General features: G+C 48.5%; 10 protein-coding genes across 10 annotated transcripts; 4 read left to right on the top strand and 6 right to left on the bottom strand.

The window, feature by feature from the left end:
* Positions 1–419: 419 nt before the first annotated feature.
* On the bottom strand, positions 420–1,018 carry N7509_003313 (copper transporter family protein; the record flags this gene model as incomplete). The annotated part of the gene is given in 3 exon segments (XM_056627950.1): positions 420–635; positions 652–909; positions 965–1,018. The coding sequence occupies 3 exon segments, from the start codon at positions 1,016–1,018 to the stop codon at positions 420–422; spliced, it is 528 nt and encodes a 175-aa protein (XP_056490684.1).
* A 440-nt stretch (positions 1,019–1,458) lies between these two features.
* Positions 1,459–3,426, top strand: N7509_003312 (ferric reductase family protein; the record flags this gene model as incomplete). Its single annotated transcript, XM_056627949.1, has 1 exon — positions 1,459–3,426. The coding sequence occupies one exon, from the start codon at positions 1,459–1,461 to the stop codon at positions 3,424–3,426; it is 1,968 nt and encodes a 655-aa protein (XP_056490683.1).
* Positions 3,427–3,622: 196 nt separating this feature from the next.
* Positions 3,623–4,771, bottom strand: N7509_003311 (uncharacterized protein; the record flags this gene model as incomplete). Its single annotated transcript, XM_056627948.1, has 1 exon — positions 3,623–4,771. The coding sequence occupies one exon, from the start codon at positions 4,769–4,771 to the stop codon at positions 3,623–3,625; it is 1,149 nt and encodes a 382-aa protein (XP_056490682.1).
* A 1,584-nt stretch (positions 4,772–6,355) lies between these two features.
* On the top strand, positions 6,356–7,779 carry N7509_003310 (FAD-dependent oxidoreductase; the record flags this gene model as incomplete). Its single annotated transcript, XM_056627947.1, has 7 exons — positions 6,356–6,384; positions 6,484–6,790; positions 6,859–6,913; positions 6,968–7,281; positions 7,355–7,399; positions 7,459–7,618; positions 7,679–7,779. The coding sequence occupies 7 exons, from the start codon at positions 6,356–6,358 to the stop codon at positions 7,777–7,779; spliced, it is 1,011 nt and encodes a 336-aa protein (XP_056490681.1).
* A 134-nt stretch (positions 7,780–7,913) lies between these two features.
* On the bottom strand, positions 7,914–8,906 carry N7509_003309 (NAD(P)/FAD-dependent oxidoreductase; the record flags this gene model as incomplete). The annotated part of the gene is made up of 1 exon (XM_056627946.1): positions 7,914–8,906. One exon carries the CDS (start codon positions 8,904–8,906, stop codon positions 7,914–7,916), a length of 993 nt encoding a protein of 330 aa, XP_056490680.1.
* A 687-nt stretch (positions 8,907–9,593) lies between these two features.
* Positions 9,594–11,687, bottom strand: N7509_003308 (putative GARP complex subunit (Sac2); the record flags this gene model as incomplete). The annotated part of the gene is made up of 1 exon (XM_056627945.1): positions 9,594–11,687. The coding sequence occupies one exon, from the start codon at positions 11,685–11,687 to the stop codon at positions 9,594–9,596; it is 2,094 nt and encodes a 697-aa protein (XP_056490679.1).
* A 267-nt stretch (positions 11,688–11,954) lies between these two features.
* Positions 11,955–12,780, top strand: N7509_003307 (Eukaryotic translation initiation factor eIF-5A; the record flags this gene model as incomplete). The annotated part of the gene is made up of 4 exons (XM_056627944.1): positions 11,955–11,966; positions 12,176–12,442; positions 12,518–12,650; positions 12,716–12,780. The coding sequence occupies 4 exons, from the start codon at positions 11,955–11,957 to the stop codon at positions 12,778–12,780; spliced, it is 477 nt and encodes a 158-aa protein (XP_056490678.1).
* Positions 12,781–13,388: 608 nt separating this feature from the next.
* On the top strand, positions 13,389–15,473 carry N7509_003306 (TFIIB-type zinc finger domain-containing protein; the record flags this gene model as incomplete). Its single annotated transcript, XM_056627943.1, has 7 exons — positions 13,389–13,493; positions 13,610–13,700; positions 13,769–13,878; positions 13,956–14,218; positions 14,281–14,386; positions 14,449–14,587; positions 14,641–15,473. 7 exons carry the CDS (start codon positions 13,389–13,391, stop codon positions 15,471–15,473), a joined length of 1,647 nt encoding a protein of 548 aa, XP_056490677.1.
* A 2,719-nt stretch (positions 15,474–18,192) lies between these two features.
* N7509_003305 (Yip1 family protein) lies at positions 18,193–19,233 on the bottom strand (the record flags this gene model as incomplete). The annotated part of the gene is made up of 4 exons (XM_056627942.1): positions 18,193–18,229; positions 18,292–19,003; positions 19,080–19,131; positions 19,189–19,233. The coding sequence occupies 4 exons, from the start codon at positions 19,231–19,233 to the stop codon at positions 18,193–18,195; spliced, it is 846 nt and encodes a 281-aa protein (XP_056490676.1).
* Positions 19,234–19,541: 308 nt separating this feature from the next.
* Positions 19,542–20,925, bottom strand: N7509_003304 (TBC domain-containing protein; the record flags this gene model as incomplete). Its single annotated transcript, XM_056627941.1, has 3 exons — positions 19,542–20,416; positions 20,480–20,611; positions 20,673–20,925. The coding sequence occupies 3 exons, from the start codon at positions 20,923–20,925 to the stop codon at positions 19,542–19,544; spliced, it is 1,260 nt and encodes a 419-aa protein (XP_056490675.1).
* Between the last annotated feature and the right edge of the window lie 1,234 nt (positions 20,926–22,159).

Below are 22,159 nucleotides of genomic sequence, written 5' to 3'. Positions count from 1 at the left end.
CTGTATATATTCTCAAAATGTTGACGAAAAGGAAGTGAACGTGTATTTAACCTTGGAAGAAGGTTAGTTCGCATATTATATGGCTCGAGTCATTATTTATCTACTAGTACCAGTACTATTCACCTGGGCATATATTCAAGCTATCATCGTGTAGCCCTTTTGATGAGAATATACTAGTAGAATTGTCACTCGGTCCTCCCAAGGTTGATGACACATGTAACTAGTAAGTACAACATAACCAATGCACGGGTGATGATAGAAGAATTGTCTACGCAAGCTTGAACTCAATATACATGAACATGGTCGCTAGCTGCCAAGTTCCGAATCAGAAACCGGGGTATCATGAAGAGAATATGAGATTCGTAACGCTCGTGTATAGATATATGCTATATTTGATCTAACCCATAAGCCTGTAGCCATCAGCCACAGCATACCGTAGTTTCCTCAACACCTTTGGCCTCTTCTCGGATCGAATTGAGGTCGATCTGCACCACCATCCAATCACACAAGAATTTGCCAAGCCCCGCTCCGATGAAGATGCAAATGATCACGTACACGTTGAAATACATGGCAAGCAGCATCACGATGTAGGCGCCTCCAAATGTCAAAGCATGAATCAGCGCCCGCGCCAATTGCTGCAAGGGGGGTCACGCGAAAGCGAATCGCGCGCCCGGTCATGCTGGATTTATCGACGCAATTCGCGACGAATGCGGCCTTTTGCGCCACTGCTTGGCGCTCGAACTGGCGCGTCAAGAAATTATCGTACTCCTTGCCAATCCGTCGGAAGGCTTCCACAAGCACCACAAGAAGGATCACACCAATACAAGTCGCAGCAAACATGCCATTATTCTGAATCTGCCATCCCTCAGAAAGAAAGCAAGCATCGGTGGTGTACCAATTGAAGAGCATCTGCAATTGCGTGAGTTAGTGGAGTCAGCCAAGACAGCCGAACCTTGGCACTCACGGAAATTTTGCACTCATTGCTCGAGCTGCTCGAGCTCATATCCATGCCTTGCATGGTGGATTGGCCTGTTCAGAGGGGAATCGTAGGAGTAGGAAAGTGTATAATGTTGTTGTAGACTCATGGAGCCATCGCGGAGGCCGTCGTGGCTTATATGACATGGCCGGAAGCTCTACCCCCCACAGCGGAGATTTCCCCGAGTGGAAACAAACGCGATTTATTCTGCTCAAATGTTCTCGTCTCCGGACGTTTCAGGGATCTGGCCACCTAGTAGCAGGGTGGAAGTACCGAGAATCGCGCCATGGGGGTTATTATATTACAAAGACCAACCCACCACGGCCATTGAGCGCAAAACAAAATCACATACTAATATCCCACCCTCTCACACACGCCTTTTCATTAATGTTGAAATCGATTCACAAGTGCTGATAGTCTAAGGCCCGTTTGAGTCTTGTCGTCAGAGGTCATCGACTCGATCTCATTGGACGAGGGCCAATATGGCCGCCCTATCATCACCCCTGTTGGGTGCTCGTCACATTCAAAACCTAAGTGCCGCGACAGTATTAGAGCCTCACTGGGGGTATGCCGACCGGGCAGTCCCTTGTACAAGTGATCCGGGTTCCTGCGCATACCTCGATGTTGTCTATTCAGCCCATGATCGGGGGATGCTCTATAGCGGCATCTTCTGGTCTATCATTGGTGCTATTCTACTCATCTGGGCATGCTGGAGACATTATGATCGCCCAATGATGAGTCCGATTCTCGTTGCTCCTCAATTATCCGGTCTATACAAAATTCGTCGCTCATTTGCGGCACTCACAAATCAATTTTTACTGCCAGATGCGTGCCGTATAATCTTTGGCCGTACTACCCGCCTCCAGGTCCTCGTCCTCGCCTCACTGGCTTCCTATCTACTTGTTTTCAGCTTTGTCGGCATGTCATACAACACTTGGGTCACGCCCGTATCGGGCATGGCGAACACTTATAACACTCGCTCAAGTATCGGTCCCTGGGCGGATCGCATCGGCGTGTTTGCGTATGCCCTCACCCCACTTTCAATCATGTTGAGTAGCAGAGAGTCTTTTCTCTCTCTCATTACCGGCATCCCCTACCAGAGTTTCAATTTTTTGCACCGATGGCTAGGGTACATTATCTTTGTGCAAAGTTCTCTTCACACAATTGGCTGGTGCATTGTCGAACTCAGGCTTTATCAACCACAGCCATCAGTTGGAATTGAATGGGTTACTCAGACATACATTGTTTGGGGTATCGTTGCCATGATTCTCTTGCTTATGCTTTTCGCCCTCAGCACTCCCTGGGGCATCAGGGCCACAGGGTATGAGACTTTTCGAAAGCTCCACTATGTTCTCGCCATGGTCTATATCGGTGCCTGCTGGGGTCATTGGAAACAATTAAAGTGTTATCTGTGGCCCTCACTGATCTTCTGGTTTCTGGATCGTGGTGCTCGATTTGTCCGGACGGCAATTCTGCATTACCATCCAGATCGATTTGATCAATCGCGAGTGTTGAGTTTTAAGCCAGCAGAAGCAGCTATCACTCGATTTCCAGATGAGGAGCATGGCGATGTTATCCGACTCGATATGGAAAATCCACAAGATATTTGGGCTGTTGGCCAACATTACTACCTGTGCTTTCAGAAAGGAAGCATCTGGCAATCACACCCCTTCACCCCACTCAATGCCCCAACTCTTTTGCAAGGAAAAGTGAAGCATTCGTACATCTTCCGGGCCAAGAAGGGCGAAACAAAGAAAATCGCCGATCTCGCTGCAACCGGCATTCCAACGACCCCAGTCATCCTAACGGGTGCCTACGGAGAAGCAATAATGGAGAACTTGACGCCTGACACAAACATCATTTGCGTCGCTGGTGGTACCGGAATTACATATGTCCTCGGAGTACTACTCGAGCTTGCACAACAGCAAGCACCATCCCCCGACCGAAAAATCGAGCTCATCTGGGCAATCCGGCACACGTCCAATACTAAATGGATCAGTGAAGAGCTTTCCCTGCTACGTAAAGCCAAGAAAGACCTGAATCTCAAGGTTAAGATATTTGCTACCAGAGATTCTAATAGCAGACCCCACTCTATTGAGGTCGATGAGCCATCGAAAACTTTTGCCGCAGATGAGGACGAGAAAGCCGTGCAGGTTAAACCCGTCTGTGCTGCATCTGATTCTGATGTTTGCGACTGTCCAAGTGGCTCAGTTGAGAAGCTCGGTGGTTCAGCAAATAGCAGCCAAAGACATCCTTCTCTTCATAAAATGATCCCGGGCTTCTTGCAGGACACTGTCAGGGGGCCTACTACCGTCTTTGCCAGCGGGCCTGGCGGGATGATTAGTGACCTGCGCAGCATTGTTGCTTCCTGCAATTCCGGCTCCAAAGTATGGAAGGGCCAGGAGAGATTTGACGTTAGCCTTATCTGTGATGATCGGTTGGAATGGTAGCAGCATGGTACGCACTTATGATTAAATGTATATATTATTTTCTATCAACCTTTTGGACAGTGTTTTCTACCAACCTTGGAAGCTTGTAGCCATACCTAGGTAATACTACCTCCGTAAATTCAACTTGTAAACTGTTGGTACCAATACTAGGCGCTTCTTCTACCGAGAATTGCTTCAACCTGCTAACCATAACTACCTAAAAGTCCGAGATTGAAGTACCCAGATTCTTCTTCGCGGCCAATGCCAAAATTGCATTTGCAGCAACAAGATCGGTGACACTGACACCGATGCTCTTGTATACAATCAATCCCTCTGCGAGCCACCAGTTGAGATCATCCATATCTTCCGGACGCATAGGCTCGTCTCGTTTCCAACTTAGAACCTGGCCAATACCCAAAATCTGATCTTTTTCAAGGCCACTCTGTACGATTTCCCCTGCATGAATCAAGGCATGCTCATCATCATCGACTATCACGGCTCCTGATGATATTTTGCTATCATTTTTGTTAAATCCTCTGGTCTCCGTAACATGATGAAGAATTGCCGGGTCAACTTCGATCATATCCGGCTGCCATGAGCCAACAGCAGAGATGAAGGGGGGTCTGCTCCTCCCCTCCAGGTTCAAAGCGGCCATAGCGAAGATAGGCTCTCTGGATGGCACTGTGCAAAAGATTGCATCGGCCTCTGCAAGGAGCTTTTGCAATTGCAACCCAAAGACTTCCTGGGTGTGGACTAAAATCTTCAGCTGGCAAGATGATTTCCAGTAGGAGCTGTTCTCTTCGTTCACAGTTTGAACCAGTTCCTGTGCTCTCTCAAGCGATCGGTTGACAATCGTTATAGATTTGATTTCATCTCCACGAAGAGCCAGCGCAAGCCGGGTGTGCCACAATGCTTGCTTTCCGGCTCCGAAAATGATAATATGCTCAGTATGGCATCTCCAGGAATATGGAATCATTGCGCTCATGGTGGTGCGGTAGCCAGTTATTTCTTCGGCGTTGAGAACGCCGGTGGGAAACCCGCATTTGTCAACAAGGACGACAATTCCATGCAAGGCTTGCTGAGTTCTACTCGCCGCTGTTGATTCTGAAGTTTCGGAGGCAGGAGCAGGGTGTACAATGATTTTGGTTCCCACATTATCTGGAGATGTAAAGGGTCTGAAAAGAATCTTCTGGCCATCAGGGCGATTGATGATGCCTGGGCTTGGTTGATAGTCACTCTCGTTCCCAGGACAAATCGAGATCAGACAATCCTCAATATCTCGTTGGAAACTTTTGGTTTCTTCTCTCGATAGGCTGAGTAGAAGCTGCCTAATGGCACTGTCACCAAGAACAGTGAATTGGCTCATTCTGGTGAGTAGTGTAGAGCGTCTAGAATGGGATACTTGATGGGAGTAAAGATGAATATTCGCCGAAAGAGAAATGATTTCTATCAAGTTGTTATATCTTTCAAGTTTTCGGGGCGCAGGGCCGATCTTCGAAACCCGTCACTCTCTTACACGCTGCGGCAGACTGGCATCCATCCCTCCCCCGCACGTTGCCAACTCCGCAATCGGCCGAAGTGCTTTGGAAAGAAACTCCCTTGCACTCTATCAACAAGTGACTTCATCCTCATATTCCATCATTGTCCCGCAGAGCTGTAAATTATTCTATATAACAACAAACCGATCAATTCAAAAAACAGCCTAATGGCTACACATATTGGGCGAAGTAGTTACTATCGGGATACATTCCCGATTATCAGTCATTTGCATGTCGGCTGGTCCGTCCGAGATTTTGCCATTCGTAGCATCACTCCGGGCTTCAACGGAGATGGTTCTAGGGGAAAGTGAAAATTCCGGCCGAAGAAACTACCGAGGGAGTCAATGGGAAGGAGGACAGCGAGTGAAGGTAGGAAAATAAGGCCAGACAATAGCGGTCGTGTGGGAAGGATACAGAGAAAAGTAGCGAAAGAAGTTCATTAAAACCATACTAGTAATAACTATTTTGAATCACCATCAAAATCCGGACCGAAAACGAGTAAGAATCAGTTTCAAAGCCCACAGCGACTCGTGGTCCCTCCACGAGTGATTGATTTGAAGTATTGAGAAACCCTAGCCGGCATCAAAACACAAATCTAGCTATAAGAACAAGATGCTTATGAGAGATAAATTAGGCAGGTTGGAATCCTAGCTCTCTAGACATCTTTTTCAAGTTGGCTTCCTCTCCTAACTACCTAATATCAAAATAGACAGGAGTATTCCGGTCTTAGTTCTGTTAAAGAATACCTAGGTAGTAGTAGAAAATATCATGATATCTTCCAGCGTAACTGTCAAGTACTAGGTCTAGCCCCTAAGAAATTCTAAGACAGATAATATCTCCTAGAAGATGTCAGACCATATACAGTTAGAAAAAAGCCATCAATTTTATAGATATACCTCAGACTGGGCGTGCGTGGACCGACCACAGGACGTTACTAGATCCCGGCCATCTATGATGGCCATACTACAAATCGCCGAGAATCGGTCCATCGTCTCCATCAGCAGTAAGGTCATTTTGCGACTAGGGCCCAATGAAAGTCTCATTTACGAGCCTTGATGCTGGGAAGCTAAAATCTTAGGATTGCGGGGTAAACTCACCTTGTTTCCGAAATAGCATACCCCATTCAGGAAATTTGAATGAGAGAGGGGACGGAGATCAACCCTATTGGCTGCATGCTATCAATATGGTATACAGCCCAGACTGTGGGTACCCAGATCAGATCCTTAGGCCAGCAAACATACCCCACTTGTTATCTTGGCCTCGTGCTTTTTGGACGCTTCGGTGGGGGTGTATGATTAGCTGCCAAATGTAGCCCAGGGGCAATCACCGGTCCTTCATCGCTTATTTAATCCCACTGGCATCTGGTGCTCACAACATCAGGACTGCTTTTTTTCTCACGCATTCATTTCAAAATGGCACGCATAACTATTCTCGGGGCTGGGTAAGCAACTTGAAAACACCTCCTTGTTGGAGTTCCTCCAACTTCAACTGCCTATCTGCAAGGATGAAAATCTCATGTATCTTCTGCTGTTTTCATTAGAATAATTGGATTAGCCACAGCCACCCTGCTATCGCGGAACCATCAAGTCACAGTGGTCGCAAGAGATCTACCCGGAGACGATCCAAGTATAGAATGGGCCAGTCCCTGGGCCGAGGCCTTGATTGTCCTTGGAGGTGTCTCTTCAAGCCGCGACCGGAAAATGCAATTGCGGTCTTTTTCTGAACTTTGGAAATTGAGTTTTCAGTATCCTGGGCCCGAGTCCGGCATCAGACGGATTGTTCTCGAGGATATTTTTGATGATGACCGTACTGAAAGCGATATCTGGTGGCAAAAGTTTATGCCAGAGGTATCTCGAATGCTCTACTGCGTTTGTATTCGAAATTCAATGCTCATTTCAATCTTCATCTTCTTTAGTTTCAGTTTCTTTCTTCTGACAAACTACCTACTGGTGCGACCATCGGAGTGACATGTAGGTTCTATATAGGCTCAGAGGATCGACATCATGATAACCGATCATTGCCAGATAAAACCGTTGTGGTGAACCCAAATGTGTTCCTCCCTTGGTTGAAGGAGAAACTCGAAAATTCGGGCGTTTCATTCAAAACAATGAATGTTAAATCTTTATCGGATATTCAGCACATGGGTCACGACATTCTCATCAATGCCACGGGAGTCGGGTCCGCCTCATTGCTAGATGTTCAGGATAAAGATATCCAAATGATCCGGGGACAAACTATAGTCATCAAACATAACTATGACAAGGCCATGCAGCGAGATGATGGGGTAAACTACACATATGCGATACCTCGAATGGATGGCACGGTTATTCTCGGCGGAGTTAGGCAACACGGACGAACGTGACTTCAATTCATACTGACTGCTGATGGTCTCCAAATAGTGAAACTCACAGGTCTCTATCAGCGATGCGAAGTTTGATTGGGATGTTTCTCAAGATGTAAGGCACAAGATCCCATCCATCGATGGGATATTTATTAGCAACTGACATTAAATCAGATTGTGAACAGAGTGCACAACAATATTCCTGGGGTGTTTTCCAATAACCTGAACGATTATGAAATTCTTGGACACAATGTCGGCGTTCGCCCCGCTAGAAGCTCAGGCATTCGATTGGAAAGGGAAGAAAAAGATGGACAAGAGATCGTGCATGCTTACGGTAAGTATCTCTCCTCTTCACGACTCGTTTTCTGCTGAATACTAGAATCCATGAATTTAGGATTCGGTGCTGGTGGATACATTCACTCTTTCGGGGCTGCACATGCTGTGCTCGAGATTGTTGAAGATATCCTTCTGCCCCCGCGGCCTTCCAAAATGTAGCTCCAGGAGAGTAAAGCAACTTGATGAAATTTCTGGTGGCGTTGCTATCGATAACTCTATGTTATTTGGATTTATTTGCCGATGTCGCTAGATAATACACGAACATAAATCCTATCTATCACTTCTGAGGTCATTCAACGGTAGAGAATCCCATCAACCATCTCCCCAATAGCCAAGGAGCTCGTCAATCCAGGACTTTCAATACCCAACAGATTCACAAAGCCTGGGAATCCCTCCTCTTCCTGGATCACAAAATCCTGGAAAGTCTTCCCGATGTTCACACCCCCACCTCGGCTTAGCTTGGGCCGAATTCCACAATAATCAAGAGAGATGGCTGAAGGGTCCACGCCTGGCATGTATGCTAAGATCTCGGGAATAGCTTGTTCCAAACGCGCAGCGCTAGGCTGAAGGTCATTAGGGTCATCCACCCATTCAACATCCGGACCAAAACGAATACGCCCTCCCATATCGAGTGTCAAATGCGTTCCTAGACCTCCATGGCCAGGCACGGTAGCAGGGTATACGAGAACTGAGGCCTTTGGTCGTGATCCGCCGTATGAGAAATATGTGCCCTTCGCGTAGTGCGGCTCTCGGTGTCGTTCCTCTGGAAGAATAAGGTTGTTGATGGCGCATGCGCCGTGTCCGGCACTATTGATTAAAGTCTCCGCTGTGATAGTCGTCACGGAGCCATCCTCGTCCGAAACGGCAGTGATCTCATATCCATCGCTCACGCGCTCGACTCCGGTAACTCTCGTCTTGAATGCGACATCACCGCCCCGGTCCTCAAAGTCTCCTTGTAGATATGTCATCAGCGAATGTGAATCGACAATTCCCGTGCTTAAACTCTCAACAATGCCGGCATCCGCTTTGACGTCGGGTTCGCGACGGGCCGCTTCATCGCGGCCGACGATCCGGGTCGGAGCATCGCCTAGGGTTTGTGCATGTTTGTGGACCCGCAGGCAGGATTCCCATTGCTCGGCTGTTTGGGCGACGATCCATTTTTTGGTATTCCTGTGTGGGATGGCGTGCTTGGAGCACAGATCATAGAGCATATTGCGGCCTTGGATGCAGAGCTTTGTTTTGAGGGAATCGGCAGGGTAGTAGAGACCGGCATGGATGACCTGCATAAGGGCGCGTACAATTAGTGGTGGATTCCAATTAAGCTCAGAATTGAGCTTTCCGGTAGTTATTATTGTATGCTGAGTTGCGTCTCACCTCGGAATTGCGACTGCTCGTTTCGGTTCCTGGCGCATCGTGTCGTTCAAGGAGGATCGTGGAGGTGCCTTCACGAGCTGCTATTTGCCTGGCGACTGCGAGTCCAACCACTCCAGCGCCAATTACCTGTCTAGAGTCAGTCAAGGGAGCTCCTATGGTGAAGGCAGCTGTGAGGCTGCTTCTAGCTCGAGGTCAAGGACCTTCGTAAGGTTCGCCGCTAGTAGCTCGATTGCGGGAAAGGAGCGCTCACTGCATGTGTAAAATCTGCGTGGCAGACTCGATTGCTTGAAAAGCAGCGACTTAGCACTGGACTTCTTATGGCAGCTCTCCTTATGTACATTTTGGGGAGTGTAGCAAGCTGGGTTGAGATGCGCTGGCAGCGGACGATAAGGAGCCCCCCCCACCCTAACTGGCCGAGGCCGGAGATCGCGCCGATCTCCTTCCGCCTACTCAAAAAGAGACTGAGCATACTAGTAGTTATACAGTTATACGGAGTATGTAAGGTATGATTAAATTAAAATGCTTATGTTCAAGGGTAATAGTTTGGAGAAACCGGCAAATTTCACAATTGCCATACGCTATGCGGTCGTTAACGCTTGCTACAATTCTTCAACATCTCGTCCAAATGCTGTCGCTGCTCCACTGCTAATTTGCCTTGGGTATCCTGGTGACTGGTCAGCATTTCCTGCGAAATTTGTCGATTTCGAACAACTTACACTAATAATTGTCAAGATCAAGGAGTAATTGTTGAAAAGGAAACGCTCCCTGCGCTTTGCATCCGTGCCGTTGCGACTCAGCTTCGCCAGGAGAGTGTCGAATTCGGTTCTTAGTCGAGCCAAACTATTGGATACAGGCTCATCATCACCAGCGTCACTGCTGAGAACAAGAATTCCATGCATCAATTGTCCGAATCTCTGCGTCAGGAAGTGTGGTGCAGAAGAGTTCTTCAGATCATCGCCGCCAGCGATCGAAAGGGCAGAGACCGCGCTGCGCCCTGTATTTGATCCAACTCGCTTCAGCGACTCTCCATGAAGATCCATAATAACTTGGAAGCGAGGCCACAGCTGCATATTAATTCCATTTACGTAGGAATCGGCGACAGGTACCTTGCGCCGTTGCAGTTCGAAAGCCGAATGTTGATTCAGTCGCACGCACATGAGTACTCCCAGGGAGTCCGTGGTATTTTCGATCAGCTTTTTGGTCAGATTGGAGCCAATTGTGAAGGATTGCTCAAAGATGTCTGTCGCCATGCGCGAGATTTGATGGAAGGTCATAGGTGGGAAGAATTCGCTAAGGAATGAATATTCCGCCGATAAGTTATCCACTAAAGCGACATTGAAGTTCCGGAATGGTGTTTCGATGCCATGATAAGAGTGATCCTCTTCGGCGAGATAGGATGAGAGTGCCTGCTGATTTCCATTTCGAAGAACATCAATCCGACGCCCCAGTGAAAAAGGGTCGTGGGCGGCAGAGCCAGCTCGGCCGCTCTGGAGAATACTGCTCCCTCGGCTTCCATGAGAATCTCCTCCTAATACTTCGTTCCGATCGCTTGGGTATACCTTGACCTTATCAAGGGCTTGAACGTAGCGGGTGAAATTGGAAGTATAGTACCAGCGCATTGTGTTAATATAAGCTTGGGAAATCTCTCCGGCAAGTTTGGGGTGGGCTTTGAAGAGATAGCTAAAGAGGTCCTTGAACTTCACCAATCGCTGCTGTTGGATAATTTGCACATTGATGTTCGGTGATCGTATGGCTCGGATCTGTGATACCAAGTAGTCCCGGATTCGCTCAATGGCCCTATCTTTCACATTGACCAGTAGCGGTCTGACATCCTCAATAGCTTTGAAGCCACTAGAAGATGACGCCTTGGCTTCGATACCCGCCGTTCGCGCATCGATCTCGTTCAGGGCGCGCACCCAATTTTCATCCATGGGGCCGTCGGCAATAGTGCGCACTGCTTTGGGAGAGATGCTAATTTCTTCTACAGCGGGTCCTAGGAGACGTTCCACATTGCGCCTGTTTTCCAACATCGCATTCAATTGCGTGGAGCGGGTCTGCAATGTTTCAATCTCCGCCGATACGGCCCCCAGCTCATTTGAGAAGTCATTGAGATACATCTCTACCGATCTGGACACATCATCGCATCCAGTGATTGATGTATGTAGCTCCTCAAATTTGTCGCGCTCCTGTTCGAACTGCTGGATCGTTTGCGCGTTGACATCGCTACTTGGACTCCTTCTGATCGGGGGCGGGTCTGATTTGTTGACGAATTGCTCGAGGCTCAATCCATTAAAGTCGATCGTTTCTACCAGCTCGTCTGGTCTTGTGTATTGCTCGTCCAATAATTGTGGAAGGTCTTTCTGTGGTTGCTCTTTCCCGATGATTCCATTCAAGACCTCCAATGGATCGGGAACGACGGCCGGGCGTGTTCGCTGGCCACCACTGGCTTGTCGCAATCCTAATCCATTTGGCGCAGGTGTAGTTCCAGGAAGCGAAGCCGTCGAATCATTCGGACTCAGGAGTAAAGGTGTCGAGGAGGTTCTCGCGCCGCCACCGGGACGGTTGTTATAGGGACCACCGGGACCGGGACCAGCACCAGGAGCACGGGAGAGTTGAGAGGAGGATCGCCGGGGTAGGGAGGGATTTCGATTCTGGGAGGGGGTAGCCTGGCCTGATATACGGTCACGCCACATGATATTGAACTGGATGGGGTATGTAGCAGTGGCAATGGCAATGGCAATGTCAATGTCAATGCTAATGCTAAAGCCAAAGCTAATGTATGGAGAAAGACCACGTCCAGTTGGCCGCGAGACACGGGGACGCTAAGCCGGATTTGGTGGTAGCGACGACTCCCCCCACCACAAAGCCTTTTTCTCGAGAGAAAACTTCTCCTCTTTCCATCTCCCCCATCCTTAACAACTTCTCTCCTTATTTCCTCTCCCCCCCACCACTCACTCACCATGGCTGACGAGGTATGCGCTCTTCTACAGAGATTTTGCTCTTGAAAAACTACTCTTCCCCGACTCCTCCCCAATCACCCAGCTCTAGGCTGGTCTTCCAGCCCCGCATCCTTTGCGGCTCCCCTCTTTTCCCGGGTGCACCATGCGACACACCCACCCCTCCATTCAGACCACACCATACTTTGAACCAAATGGCACTGGTATACTAACAAGATGAATAGCACGATGTTACCTTCGAATCCGCCGATGCTGGCGCTTCGACCACCTACCCCATGCAGTGCTCTGCTCTGCGTAAGAACGGTCACGTCGTTATCAAGGGCCGTCCCTGCAAGATCGTCGACATGTCCACCTCCAAGACTGGCAAGCACGGTCACGCCAAGGTCCACCTTGTCGCTATCGATATCTTCACCGGCAAGAAGCTCGAGGATCTCTCTCCCTCCACCCACAACATGGACGTCCCTAAGGTCGGCCGCAAGGAGTACCAGCTCGTAAGTGGCCCGGCCCCTGCGCCCTACCCCGCTTCTCCCCTCCTGGGCATGCAAACTAACTCTCCTCCTTTCTAGCTCGACATCACCGACGATGACTTCCTCTCCCTCATGAAGGATGACGGTGACACCAAGGATGATGTCAAGGTCCCCGACAACGAGCTCGGTGAGCGCATCATCAAGATGTTCCGTGATGAGGAGAAGGACGTCAGTAAGTACAACCTGGAATTCTACAATCAATCAATCGAGAATATTGGATCTAACCAATCGTTACAGACGTCATCATCCAGACTGCCATGGGTGAGGAGGTCGCTATTGAGGCCAAGGAGGCCCCCAAATAAATGTCATGACATTGGATTCCTCACATGTTATGTCAACCTTTTATGTTTCAAAATGGGATTCACTCCCCCAAAAAATTCATCTTCAATGGTTCAATGAAGGACCTGGTCGCTTCTTCAGCATCTTGTCCAACATCTAGCCTGGGATGTAGGCTGGACCGATGAAAAGAATTGCTTTGGTTGGCATGCAACGTGTTGTCCGAACAGTTCTGAACTCCAGCATCTCATGATAGTGTGACGAACGAATAAATATGAAAGCCTTGCTTGGTTTCATCCTCTCAAATTATCTTTGTGTAATCAACTTGAATCTGTGTAGCATACCAAGTAGACACCTGAGGCACTATAAGCACCTGAAAACCGTCAATAGGCCAAAAGGAAAATTGAAAAATTATTCATTTTTCGTTCATTTTATTACCTTCATTTTATCTACCTAGTACTTCAAAGTTTCTTTGTTGGATCCTTGAAAGTCGACATGTATAAGTCAAATCTAACCGTGTGTGGTTTGCTGGCAGCAAACGCGGTGGGCAGAAAAAAGTTTCCGGACTGACTTGCCAACACTCCGCGCCGGACCAACATTCCCGCCCAACCAGCATGACCAAATCTGCCTCGGCATGGACTATGTCACCCGCGGGGTCTGTGGCCAAGAAGGATGCCGTGAGAAGCGATACTATCTGGATAACGGCCTTTGGTTCTGTCGCCGTGGCCATTTGCAAGAGGTATGCGCCATTCACTTTTCTCCCTGTTAATGATGTTATCACACCTGCATCATATATCTGCAAGCGGGGCAGAAGTATGTAGGTATCCAAAGAATAGACGCTAACACATCAGGTAGGGCGTTCAAGTCGAAGCCGATCCGGATGATTTCGGAACACAAGGAAAGACGCATCGGGTGAGGAAAGAGAAGGCCGAGACCTCAAGGAAGAGTATGTGGAATCTGCATCCGATAAACCGCTTACTGGCTCTGCCGACCTTCGCTAACTCAATTAAATAGCATATCGCGGTCGATGGGCATCCACGCTCTATCTACAGGCCTATCAATTGATATTATGGAAGCAATGTCATGTTCTAGTCAAGGACCATGGGTTTCCGGAGCAATTCGAGGTGAGTCTCAGTACTTGAGAACGATATACTCTTCGCATACACAACCCCAAATGTCCAGCTCTAACGAATTCTTCCAGGGCGTTGTTCGAGATCTCTGGGCCTTGAGACTGCGGGGATTTTCCATGCGAATCAATGAAACTACTGACGATGACGATGATGAGCCGCAAATATTTAGCTCTCAGACAACACCGGCAGGATCGGAAAACGACAGTGCTGATGAATCAGGGTTCAGACCAGAAACCCATATTCTCCAATGGCCTCGTTTGCTCGACTCTGTCGGTCTCTGCTACTTAGCAGCAGTCTTGATGCGGATTCCTATTTGCGTGGTTGACTTGCACCGGTGTGTTCCATATTTTTGGCAGCCCACTTTGAAGTCGTACTTGGCTAACAAGAGAATATTAGCTTGATCATTCGCCAGGATATACCCTATATACGAGCTATGAGAAGTATTCCGCAAGAAATGGGTGAGAAACTTCCCCCGGAATTTGTTGCGAGGCTTGAAATCAACGTACGTGTGTCGAATTCTTCATTACCTTGTTCCAGGGACCTTTCTAACCCAGTTAAACATAGAACATGCCTAAACCCGAGCGAATGCATCGCGGATTTATCGAGCTGGGTGCTTTCTATAGTCGTCGCTTCGGGATTACGCTCCCTCCTCTAAATGCGCCTCTTGTGCTTTATCGGCACATCAAAAGAATGGCTGTTCCCAGTATGTGTATTAAATACGGGTTTATTCATGGAAAAGTACTAACAGCTTGGTAGTCGATGTATACGAGACGGCCAAAACACTGCAGGGCATTCTTGGAATTACATTTGAATATCCCACACGAATTCGAGGCAATGGACGCAAGGAAGCCCTCAATCTGCCTGAAGTACAGGCCATTGTCCTCATCATTTTGGCAACAAAGTTGCTATTTCCTTTTGATCATTTAAAAAGAAATCCCGCCACGTCCAAGGAGCCTGCAACGCAGACCGTAAACTGGCAGGTATGGATGCAAGCCCAGCGACAATTTAGCAACCATGAGCAAACTGGCGGCCAAATTGGAAAAGAGCAACTAATGCACATCACCGATCATGATGCATTGGGCATGAATTTCTCCGAAATCGATCAGTATCTGGACTGGTATGAGAAGGACTGGCTGCATAATGTCAAAACATCCAATCCGATTGCGGAAATGTTCCCAACTAGCCGACCAACGGCCGGGAATCAGACAAACCCAAATGCTGACCCGGTTCCAACTGTCGGTACAGACACAGACGAAGCACTCAGTGCGTTGTTGCAAGCAGTTATGGCGGACCTCAAACCCGCCTCCACGGATCCCAGTTCAAAGGCATTGCGGCCGGGTTCCTGGTATGCTCGATACCGATGGGAATCACAGCTCCCGGAGACTGCCCGGGCTTTCTATGAATTGGGGGCTCAGCTTGCTTCCATCACATTGACAACACTTGTTCGGGCCGTATCCGTAGCAGAATGGAGGGTCGCGAAATTTCTCCTTAATCAACGGCGGGACAAATACATGATGGAGTGGGCGATGGAAGAGGAAGAGGACGATGTGGACGACCTTGATGAACAATTTTCAGATCTGGAGGTTTGAGCTATCTATCATTTATCCCACCTGGGCATCATAGCGGCGTTTGGTCCGATATCTTGGTTATTACTAGTATCATTAGTTAGGCGTTGGAATCATCAATCTATTTGATAAAGAATACCACCTTGCTATTTCTCTGTCACTCTCTGTGTCTCTCATTGAATGGAATATTCAAGTATTAAATTAATCTATTTACAAATCTCAATTTTAAATAAATTAGGATGATCGACCAACTTCCCAAAGTTCTCTAGTATTATTATTTCATAGATCTCCATGACGCATGATGCCAAAAATGGAAAGTAATGTCACGTGCCATTAACTAAGCCCAAAGCGGATGCTGGTTAGGGCTTAGGTAACCCCCGGTTCGGTCCACCTTTGCTAAGCGAGCACCGCCCCGGGCACCATCAAATTGTATCGCCTCCTCCGCCTGGAACACAGCGACCGACCGCCGACACCAACGAGAAATCGCAACCAGTACGTGCCATGAAACCCGTTGAAATACGTCCCTGAGACCTGCGTGAACATGCCGAGCTAACATATTCTTTTTCCGCGCACTTCCAGTGCAGATGTAGGTCATCTTGAATCTCCGAATGCTTTCGTCGTCCGCGAACCGCACCCCCTCTATTCCCCCTCTATCCGACGATCTACGAAAGAGCAACACATCACCAAACCAAACGGACGGAAATCTGGACTTGGGCTAACCGCGCTCGATATAGTTTCGTCAAGACCCTGACGGGTAAGACCATTACCCTCGACGTCGAGTCGAGCGACACCATCGACAACGTCAAGACCAAGATCCAGGACAAGGAGGGCATCCCCCCTGACCAGCAGCGTCTGATCTTCGCTGGCAAGCAGCTCGAGGATGGCCGCACTCTGAGCGACTACAACATCCAGAAGGTATGACGAACCTCGACCTCGAATTTCGATATTTTTGGTTGGTCGGGTTTGGCATGGGCATGGGCATGGGCAAGGGCAAGACAAAGGGTTACATTTTGCTTCCACAGAGGGATCTGAATACGTCTACGACTGGAACAAAGCGAATGTCAATACCGTGATTGGAAGAGGAGGATAATAATTGCTCTTGCCCTGCCGACCTGACCACCATCAATCACCACCTACGTCGAAATAGTAGCTAACACAACCGACCTACAGGAGTCCACCCTTCACCTTGTCCTCCGTCTGCGTGGTGGTATCATTGAGCCTTCCCTGAAGGCCCTTGCCTCCAAGTACAACTGCGAGAAGTCCATCTGCCGCAAGTGCTACGTACGTTGAAATCCCCCTTCCGCCCGCCACCGCAGATTCGGTCCAAACGTCATCGCCAAAAAACCCCCCCACCGGGCCGAATCACATCGATCTGCAATATTTTCAGAACCAACTTACTAACGCGACAAAATCAACAGGCCCGTCTCCCTCCCCGTGCCACCAACTGCCGTAAGAAGAAGTGCGGTCACACCAACCAGCTCCGCCCCAAGAAGAAGCTCAAATAGACGACTCGCTTATCGGTGTTGTGCTCGGTGTGCTGGGGTACAGAATCCAGGTCTGGTGTATGGCTGGAACGCGACACGCAGAGGTTTATTCATGGCGTTAGAAATGATGAAACAATAACAGCCAGTCATACTGTTTTTAGTTGGCACCTCTCAATCAGGTTGCATTCCATGAATTGAAGTAAAAGTTCAAAGATTCAAATCGGTTTTCATCATATGGCCAGGTCTCGGGTCTCCCGGGATCTCGGTCTTTCCAACGTTTGCTTCACGCTCTGGGCATCCAATTTCAAGTTGAAGTAGGAGGGTTTTGATGGAGGAACATAGTTGGTTCCGAGTCTATAAGACGGATGGTTTAAGTAGGAATGACAGATTCCCATCTGCCAGCGGGTGTACCAATACTCTCGAATTATTTCAATTAACTGCTTCTAAATACTACTAGTACTAGTAGTATCTAAATGTGCTTCGACGAGGGTCCACGCCTTCAAGTTCCATGCCAGCCCTGTTCCCAAGAGCTTCAACATACGGTCGTCCCGATGGTATTTTTTGACATGCAGTATTTAGTAACATATCTACTAGTAGGTACGGTTACTACCTAGTAGGATAGTAGGTAGGTAGTACTATGCCTACTTTGCTAGTGTTCATAAAACTTACCGGCACGGTCTCACACTTTCGCCGCCGGGTTGGTTCATGTTTCATTCAAGTTCAAGTTTGAATCTTAAGACTTCCCCGATATATATTCCATAGGTACCTAGGTACCAGTGGCTCTAGTACAGCCGTCAAGTTGATGTAGCCCACTAGCATATATATCTGCGTGCCACTAGTACTATTACCAGTAGCACTTGAAGAGTACCTAGGTAGTATATATAAATCGTGATAGATGGACCTAGTAGTACGAGTATTTACAAGGTACTAACTAGTACTAGTACTCCAGGGCTATTAGTACTTCTAGTAGTAGGTAATACTTGAACTTGAATCATTCAAGCCTTGGAGCACTACTGTGCTCAGGTAGACTGGGGACAGCAAAGACTCGTATCTTTGATTAAATGCAAATGGGACATTCATTGAAACTACAAGCCATTGATGACCTGCGCATACACATACAAGACATGCGATCGGATCCAGACCACACCAATGAGATAACACAAAACACCACATGCTACCCGAGCAAACCGGCGACATTTCCAATATCTTAATCCACGGAACTCTTGCGCTCCATCTCCATTTTATAGGAAAATAGGATACTAGTTGTCCTTCTTGTCTTCAACAGGGCTAGCGTGCCTAGAAAGTAAAGTTAGTACCCAACTGGAAAGGTGCACTAATAATAGTGCGGAAGCACTCACGCAAAGAAGAGGAACTTGATGGTAATAGCAAGGGCTGCATGCAAGACAACAACTAGAATCAAAAGAATCTTGCTAGCTTTGGCATCCGTGGCATTCAACACGGGGTAAAGATTCCGCAGGAGGAAGAAAGTCGTCCATGCAAAGCCAACGCCAACAAGCGCCCAGTTGAGCGCGGTCAACGGACTCCAGCTCAAAAGAGCTACAGCGATCCAAACCAAATTAGAGTATCCGTAAAGAGCCCAGCATTCAATCAGATCAGCCGTCGAGCTCCCGAACCAGCGCAGAGCACCCCACAGCGCAATAGGCAGAAGACCAGTATACCCATAGATGAGACCCGCCGCACCGGAGAGCAGTTTGAAGTCGTACTCGAAGTGTTGTTCGTGGCGGTTTGATAACCACTGCGAAATCGTACCCGTCAAGAAGAGAATCACGACGACCGTCGTCGCAATCCAGACAGGGCCGTACAAATCCGCATTGCCCTCTAGCACATCCAGGAAGTTGGAGCGCGGGTAAAGCGTGGCAACACAGCGGCGCAGGACCTCGTTTGTGTCGACATCGAAAAATCGCTCGTAATAGTGAATCGACCACCAGCTGTGCTTGGTGGGAGTGCCGCCAGGGGATCGATCACGGCCGGCGCGCGAGGAGCTACCGCCGCCCAGGAAAGGCTGCGAATCGGCCTGGACCTTGGCGCTTCGTTGGTCGTTTTCGAAGTCTATAATACGGGCGCAAGAACGGTATTTAGAAGGCTGGTCGAGTCGAGAAGCCTGGACTGACGTTGGGGAACTTACTCGATGGGTGGAATTCAAGGTCCTCTTGGAGGTCGGTATGGCCGAGGTCGCCCTGTGGGAGTGTGAGTAATTAAAGATAAAGGAAATAAATGAGGGAAATTGTACACACCTCGGCATCCACATCGACAACCACGTCGTAGCCCCGGTTTGCCATTGTGGTGGGATTGAGTTGGAGAGTCTCGGTGTTATCGGGGAGGTTGAAGTGTACACATCAGCTTTCCCTCCCGCGGGCCACGCCACACTTTCAGCCACACTTGGTCCCCTTAGGAGTAACTTGAATGAGTACTATACTCCGTATGCCCACACTTACTCTGACTACATGGCTAGACCTTCATTACCATTTGCAATATTTCTAAAAAAAATAGATGACTTTTGAATTAATCTTCATACTAGCAATATGAGAGTTGCTTTCGTCGTTATCGTACAATAGGGGATTGAGGAACTCGGTGTCGATCCTGTCTCCTACCCGAGGATCATGGTCTGGAGTCGACCCAAATAAGACCAGATGGAGGTGTCAAGACCCTTCTTCCGAATGTAGATGGAGGCAGCACCGATGGCAATTGCCAGAGCCATAGAGCCCACAGTTCGGCGATGCTTCCAGGCAAATTCGAGAGCTCGTTTCCGACGTTCTTCGTAGCGGATTTGTCGCGCCTGTCGTTCGAAAAGACCAACCGCCTCTTCCACTGTTGGATGATGAGACAGGTCGCGCGAAGTCTTCAGAACACTGTAGCTTGAGATATGCTTCCATGCTTTGAAGGGCAACGAGTCCGGTGGGTGGTCGTTGAACAGCTGTACCGCGCTAGAAATATGGCCATCTAGATCGAGCGGACAAGGAAGTTTAGAAAGCGTGAAATGGAGCATTTCGGGCTCGTCCACTGGGATTTCCAAGAGTTCCTTCTTCCGGGAAAGAATCATTGCAGCAAACAAGTAGATGGCGACCACGGGTTCTCGAGCCAGGAGGAAGTCGAAAAGCCTGGCGATGTCGCTGTATTCCTGAATGTCATGGGCGTAAAGGGTAAGAGTTGCCGCGAGAGCAAAGAATGGTTGAATATTGTTGAGGTGTTGGCATAATGCGGGATCAGTGGTCTCGATAATTGCAGGAATAAGATGCAGATGCTTCACAGCTGGGGAGAGTGATGGAAGCATGTAATCTCGAATGCGGAAAAGAGACAAATTTGCCATGGCCGACGTGGCCTTCTGACGACCCAGAACGAGGAGAAGAACTTGCACAATATCATGATATCCTTGGAAATAGCATAGCATGGGATTGTTTCTGAGAACTTGGGTTATCAAGTCGGAAAGTTGCTCTTTCTTTTGGGAGAGCTCATCTTCAGGGGCTAAACCAGTTCAATCAGCGATTCTGCACAAGTCAAATAAATTGCGTTGCAGCTCACACTCACCGTTGGGGTAGTAAACAAATGAGCGATTGACATCTAACTCAACCTGGTCTTCATCGCGATGCCGGGGTAAAGTCTCCAGTGGGTTGAGATCGTCAACTCGTGTGCTTTCATCGCATTGCAGGAATATAGGCCCTGATTGCCAGGGGTTAGCTCAGAGACGGTCCAATAGCTTTTATAAAAAGGTATTACGCACAAGCCCTTTGTCGCAGTTCATCCTCAATCAAGCCACCTTCGCTTGTCGCATACGAGACCAGCGCTTCCACGTCATGGGTATCGCATGCCTGACGAATTGCTAGTGCTTTCTCTGCTCGTGCCTTTTTCAGTTGCTGAATATTCAATAACTCTTGGGAATCTTTCGATGATGCAATCGAGAGCTTCTCATCGTCAACTAAGCCTGGGCTCTCTGAAGGGCTGCCATCACGTTGTTTGATATCTGGTGAATCCATTTGTCAAGCTTCACAGTGACCAAGAGGCCAAAGTGGATGGATGAAAGGGAAACGTGTCGTAAGAAAGAAACTTTGGACTCCGAAATCACATTCCAGGATCATGCCATTGGCAGTAGTCACGATTCTGATAGTTGATTTGCTGGTTGACTTGGATGCAAGAATGGTGATGCCTTAAGCTTGGGCAGCGATTTGATCTGGGTTGACAACTCAGAACCCCAATTTTGTTTCAGACCTGCGATCACAGCGAAATAATGTTTAAGGAATCAGAAACAGAGTTTGCACGCTTTCTCCTTGCATTCCCTGCAGGGCACCGGCGACACCAAAGGGGAGTGCATGCATCGGCAGAAGAGCGGAGCCCCCGCTGAGTCCCGCCGACTGCCTCAGGCCACAAAGAAGCAACGTGATCCCCTCCCATCGGCAAAACATCACCATTTCAAGCTCCCGATCCATCCACTGCTGGGCTCCGCTGGCTAAGTCAAAGACTTCAAAACAAAGAGGATTCCCACAAGCTGGTAATTTTTGCCTTGTCCGGCTAAGCCTCGAAGTCAAGACCTCGACAGCCCGTGAAGAACACCCCGCAGGCGGTACACGAACGCTTAAAGCAGAGCTATTGATTACATGTATACATGTCATATCGATCTCCCCTCCCTGTCACGGTAGCTGACCACGATATCAGATCTGAACTGTTTGATTCAAGACCCGATAATTTTATCTTCTGCCATCGACGCTGTAAGTCTTGCAGGTTCTCCAACTTCTTTGGGTCTCGCGAGTATTAATGTGGCGGTTAGAGTTCGACGAAGCTCTCGCACATCGAGAGGCAGGTAAAGGCTACATTCGCTGTCGACAGGGCGATGTTCAGACGTGCTTCTGTAATACACAACAAGCATTGAACCCCAGAGACTGTCAATCGATTCAGCGGCCCCCCCACTTCAGTACTTTTGACATCTCGATCATGACCACGCAAAGTTGATCATTGGATACCCTCAATGACCTAGGCGACTGCAGTACTGCGGAAACAGCAACTTAACACCAAAATTTTCGGCCACTCGCCGCGGCCTATATCTTCCTCGATTGGCTCACTGTCAAGTCAAGCTGCGGAGTCTGTGCTTAGCTCACGTCGAGAGCCTCATCCCTGCAGTCGGGGCTTGTTCCCTACTATTGACCTCACCCCTTTGGCCGTTACGCCCGTTCCCTCGATGCCTTTTCCTCGTCAAAGATAAATCTCCTAAAATAT

Source organism: Penicillium cosmopolitanum (assembly GCF_028827165.1).
Source record: "Penicillium cosmopolitanum strain IBT 29677 chromosome Unknown utg000005l:1.0-4006212.0:1.0-4009387.0, whole genome shotgun sequence".
Lineage (NCBI taxonomy): Eukaryota > Fungi > Ascomycota > Eurotiomycetes > Eurotiales > Aspergillaceae > Penicillium > Penicillium cosmopolitanum.
Note: the sequence above shows the minus strand (reverse complement) of the source record. Positions and strands in the feature narration are given on the sequence as shown.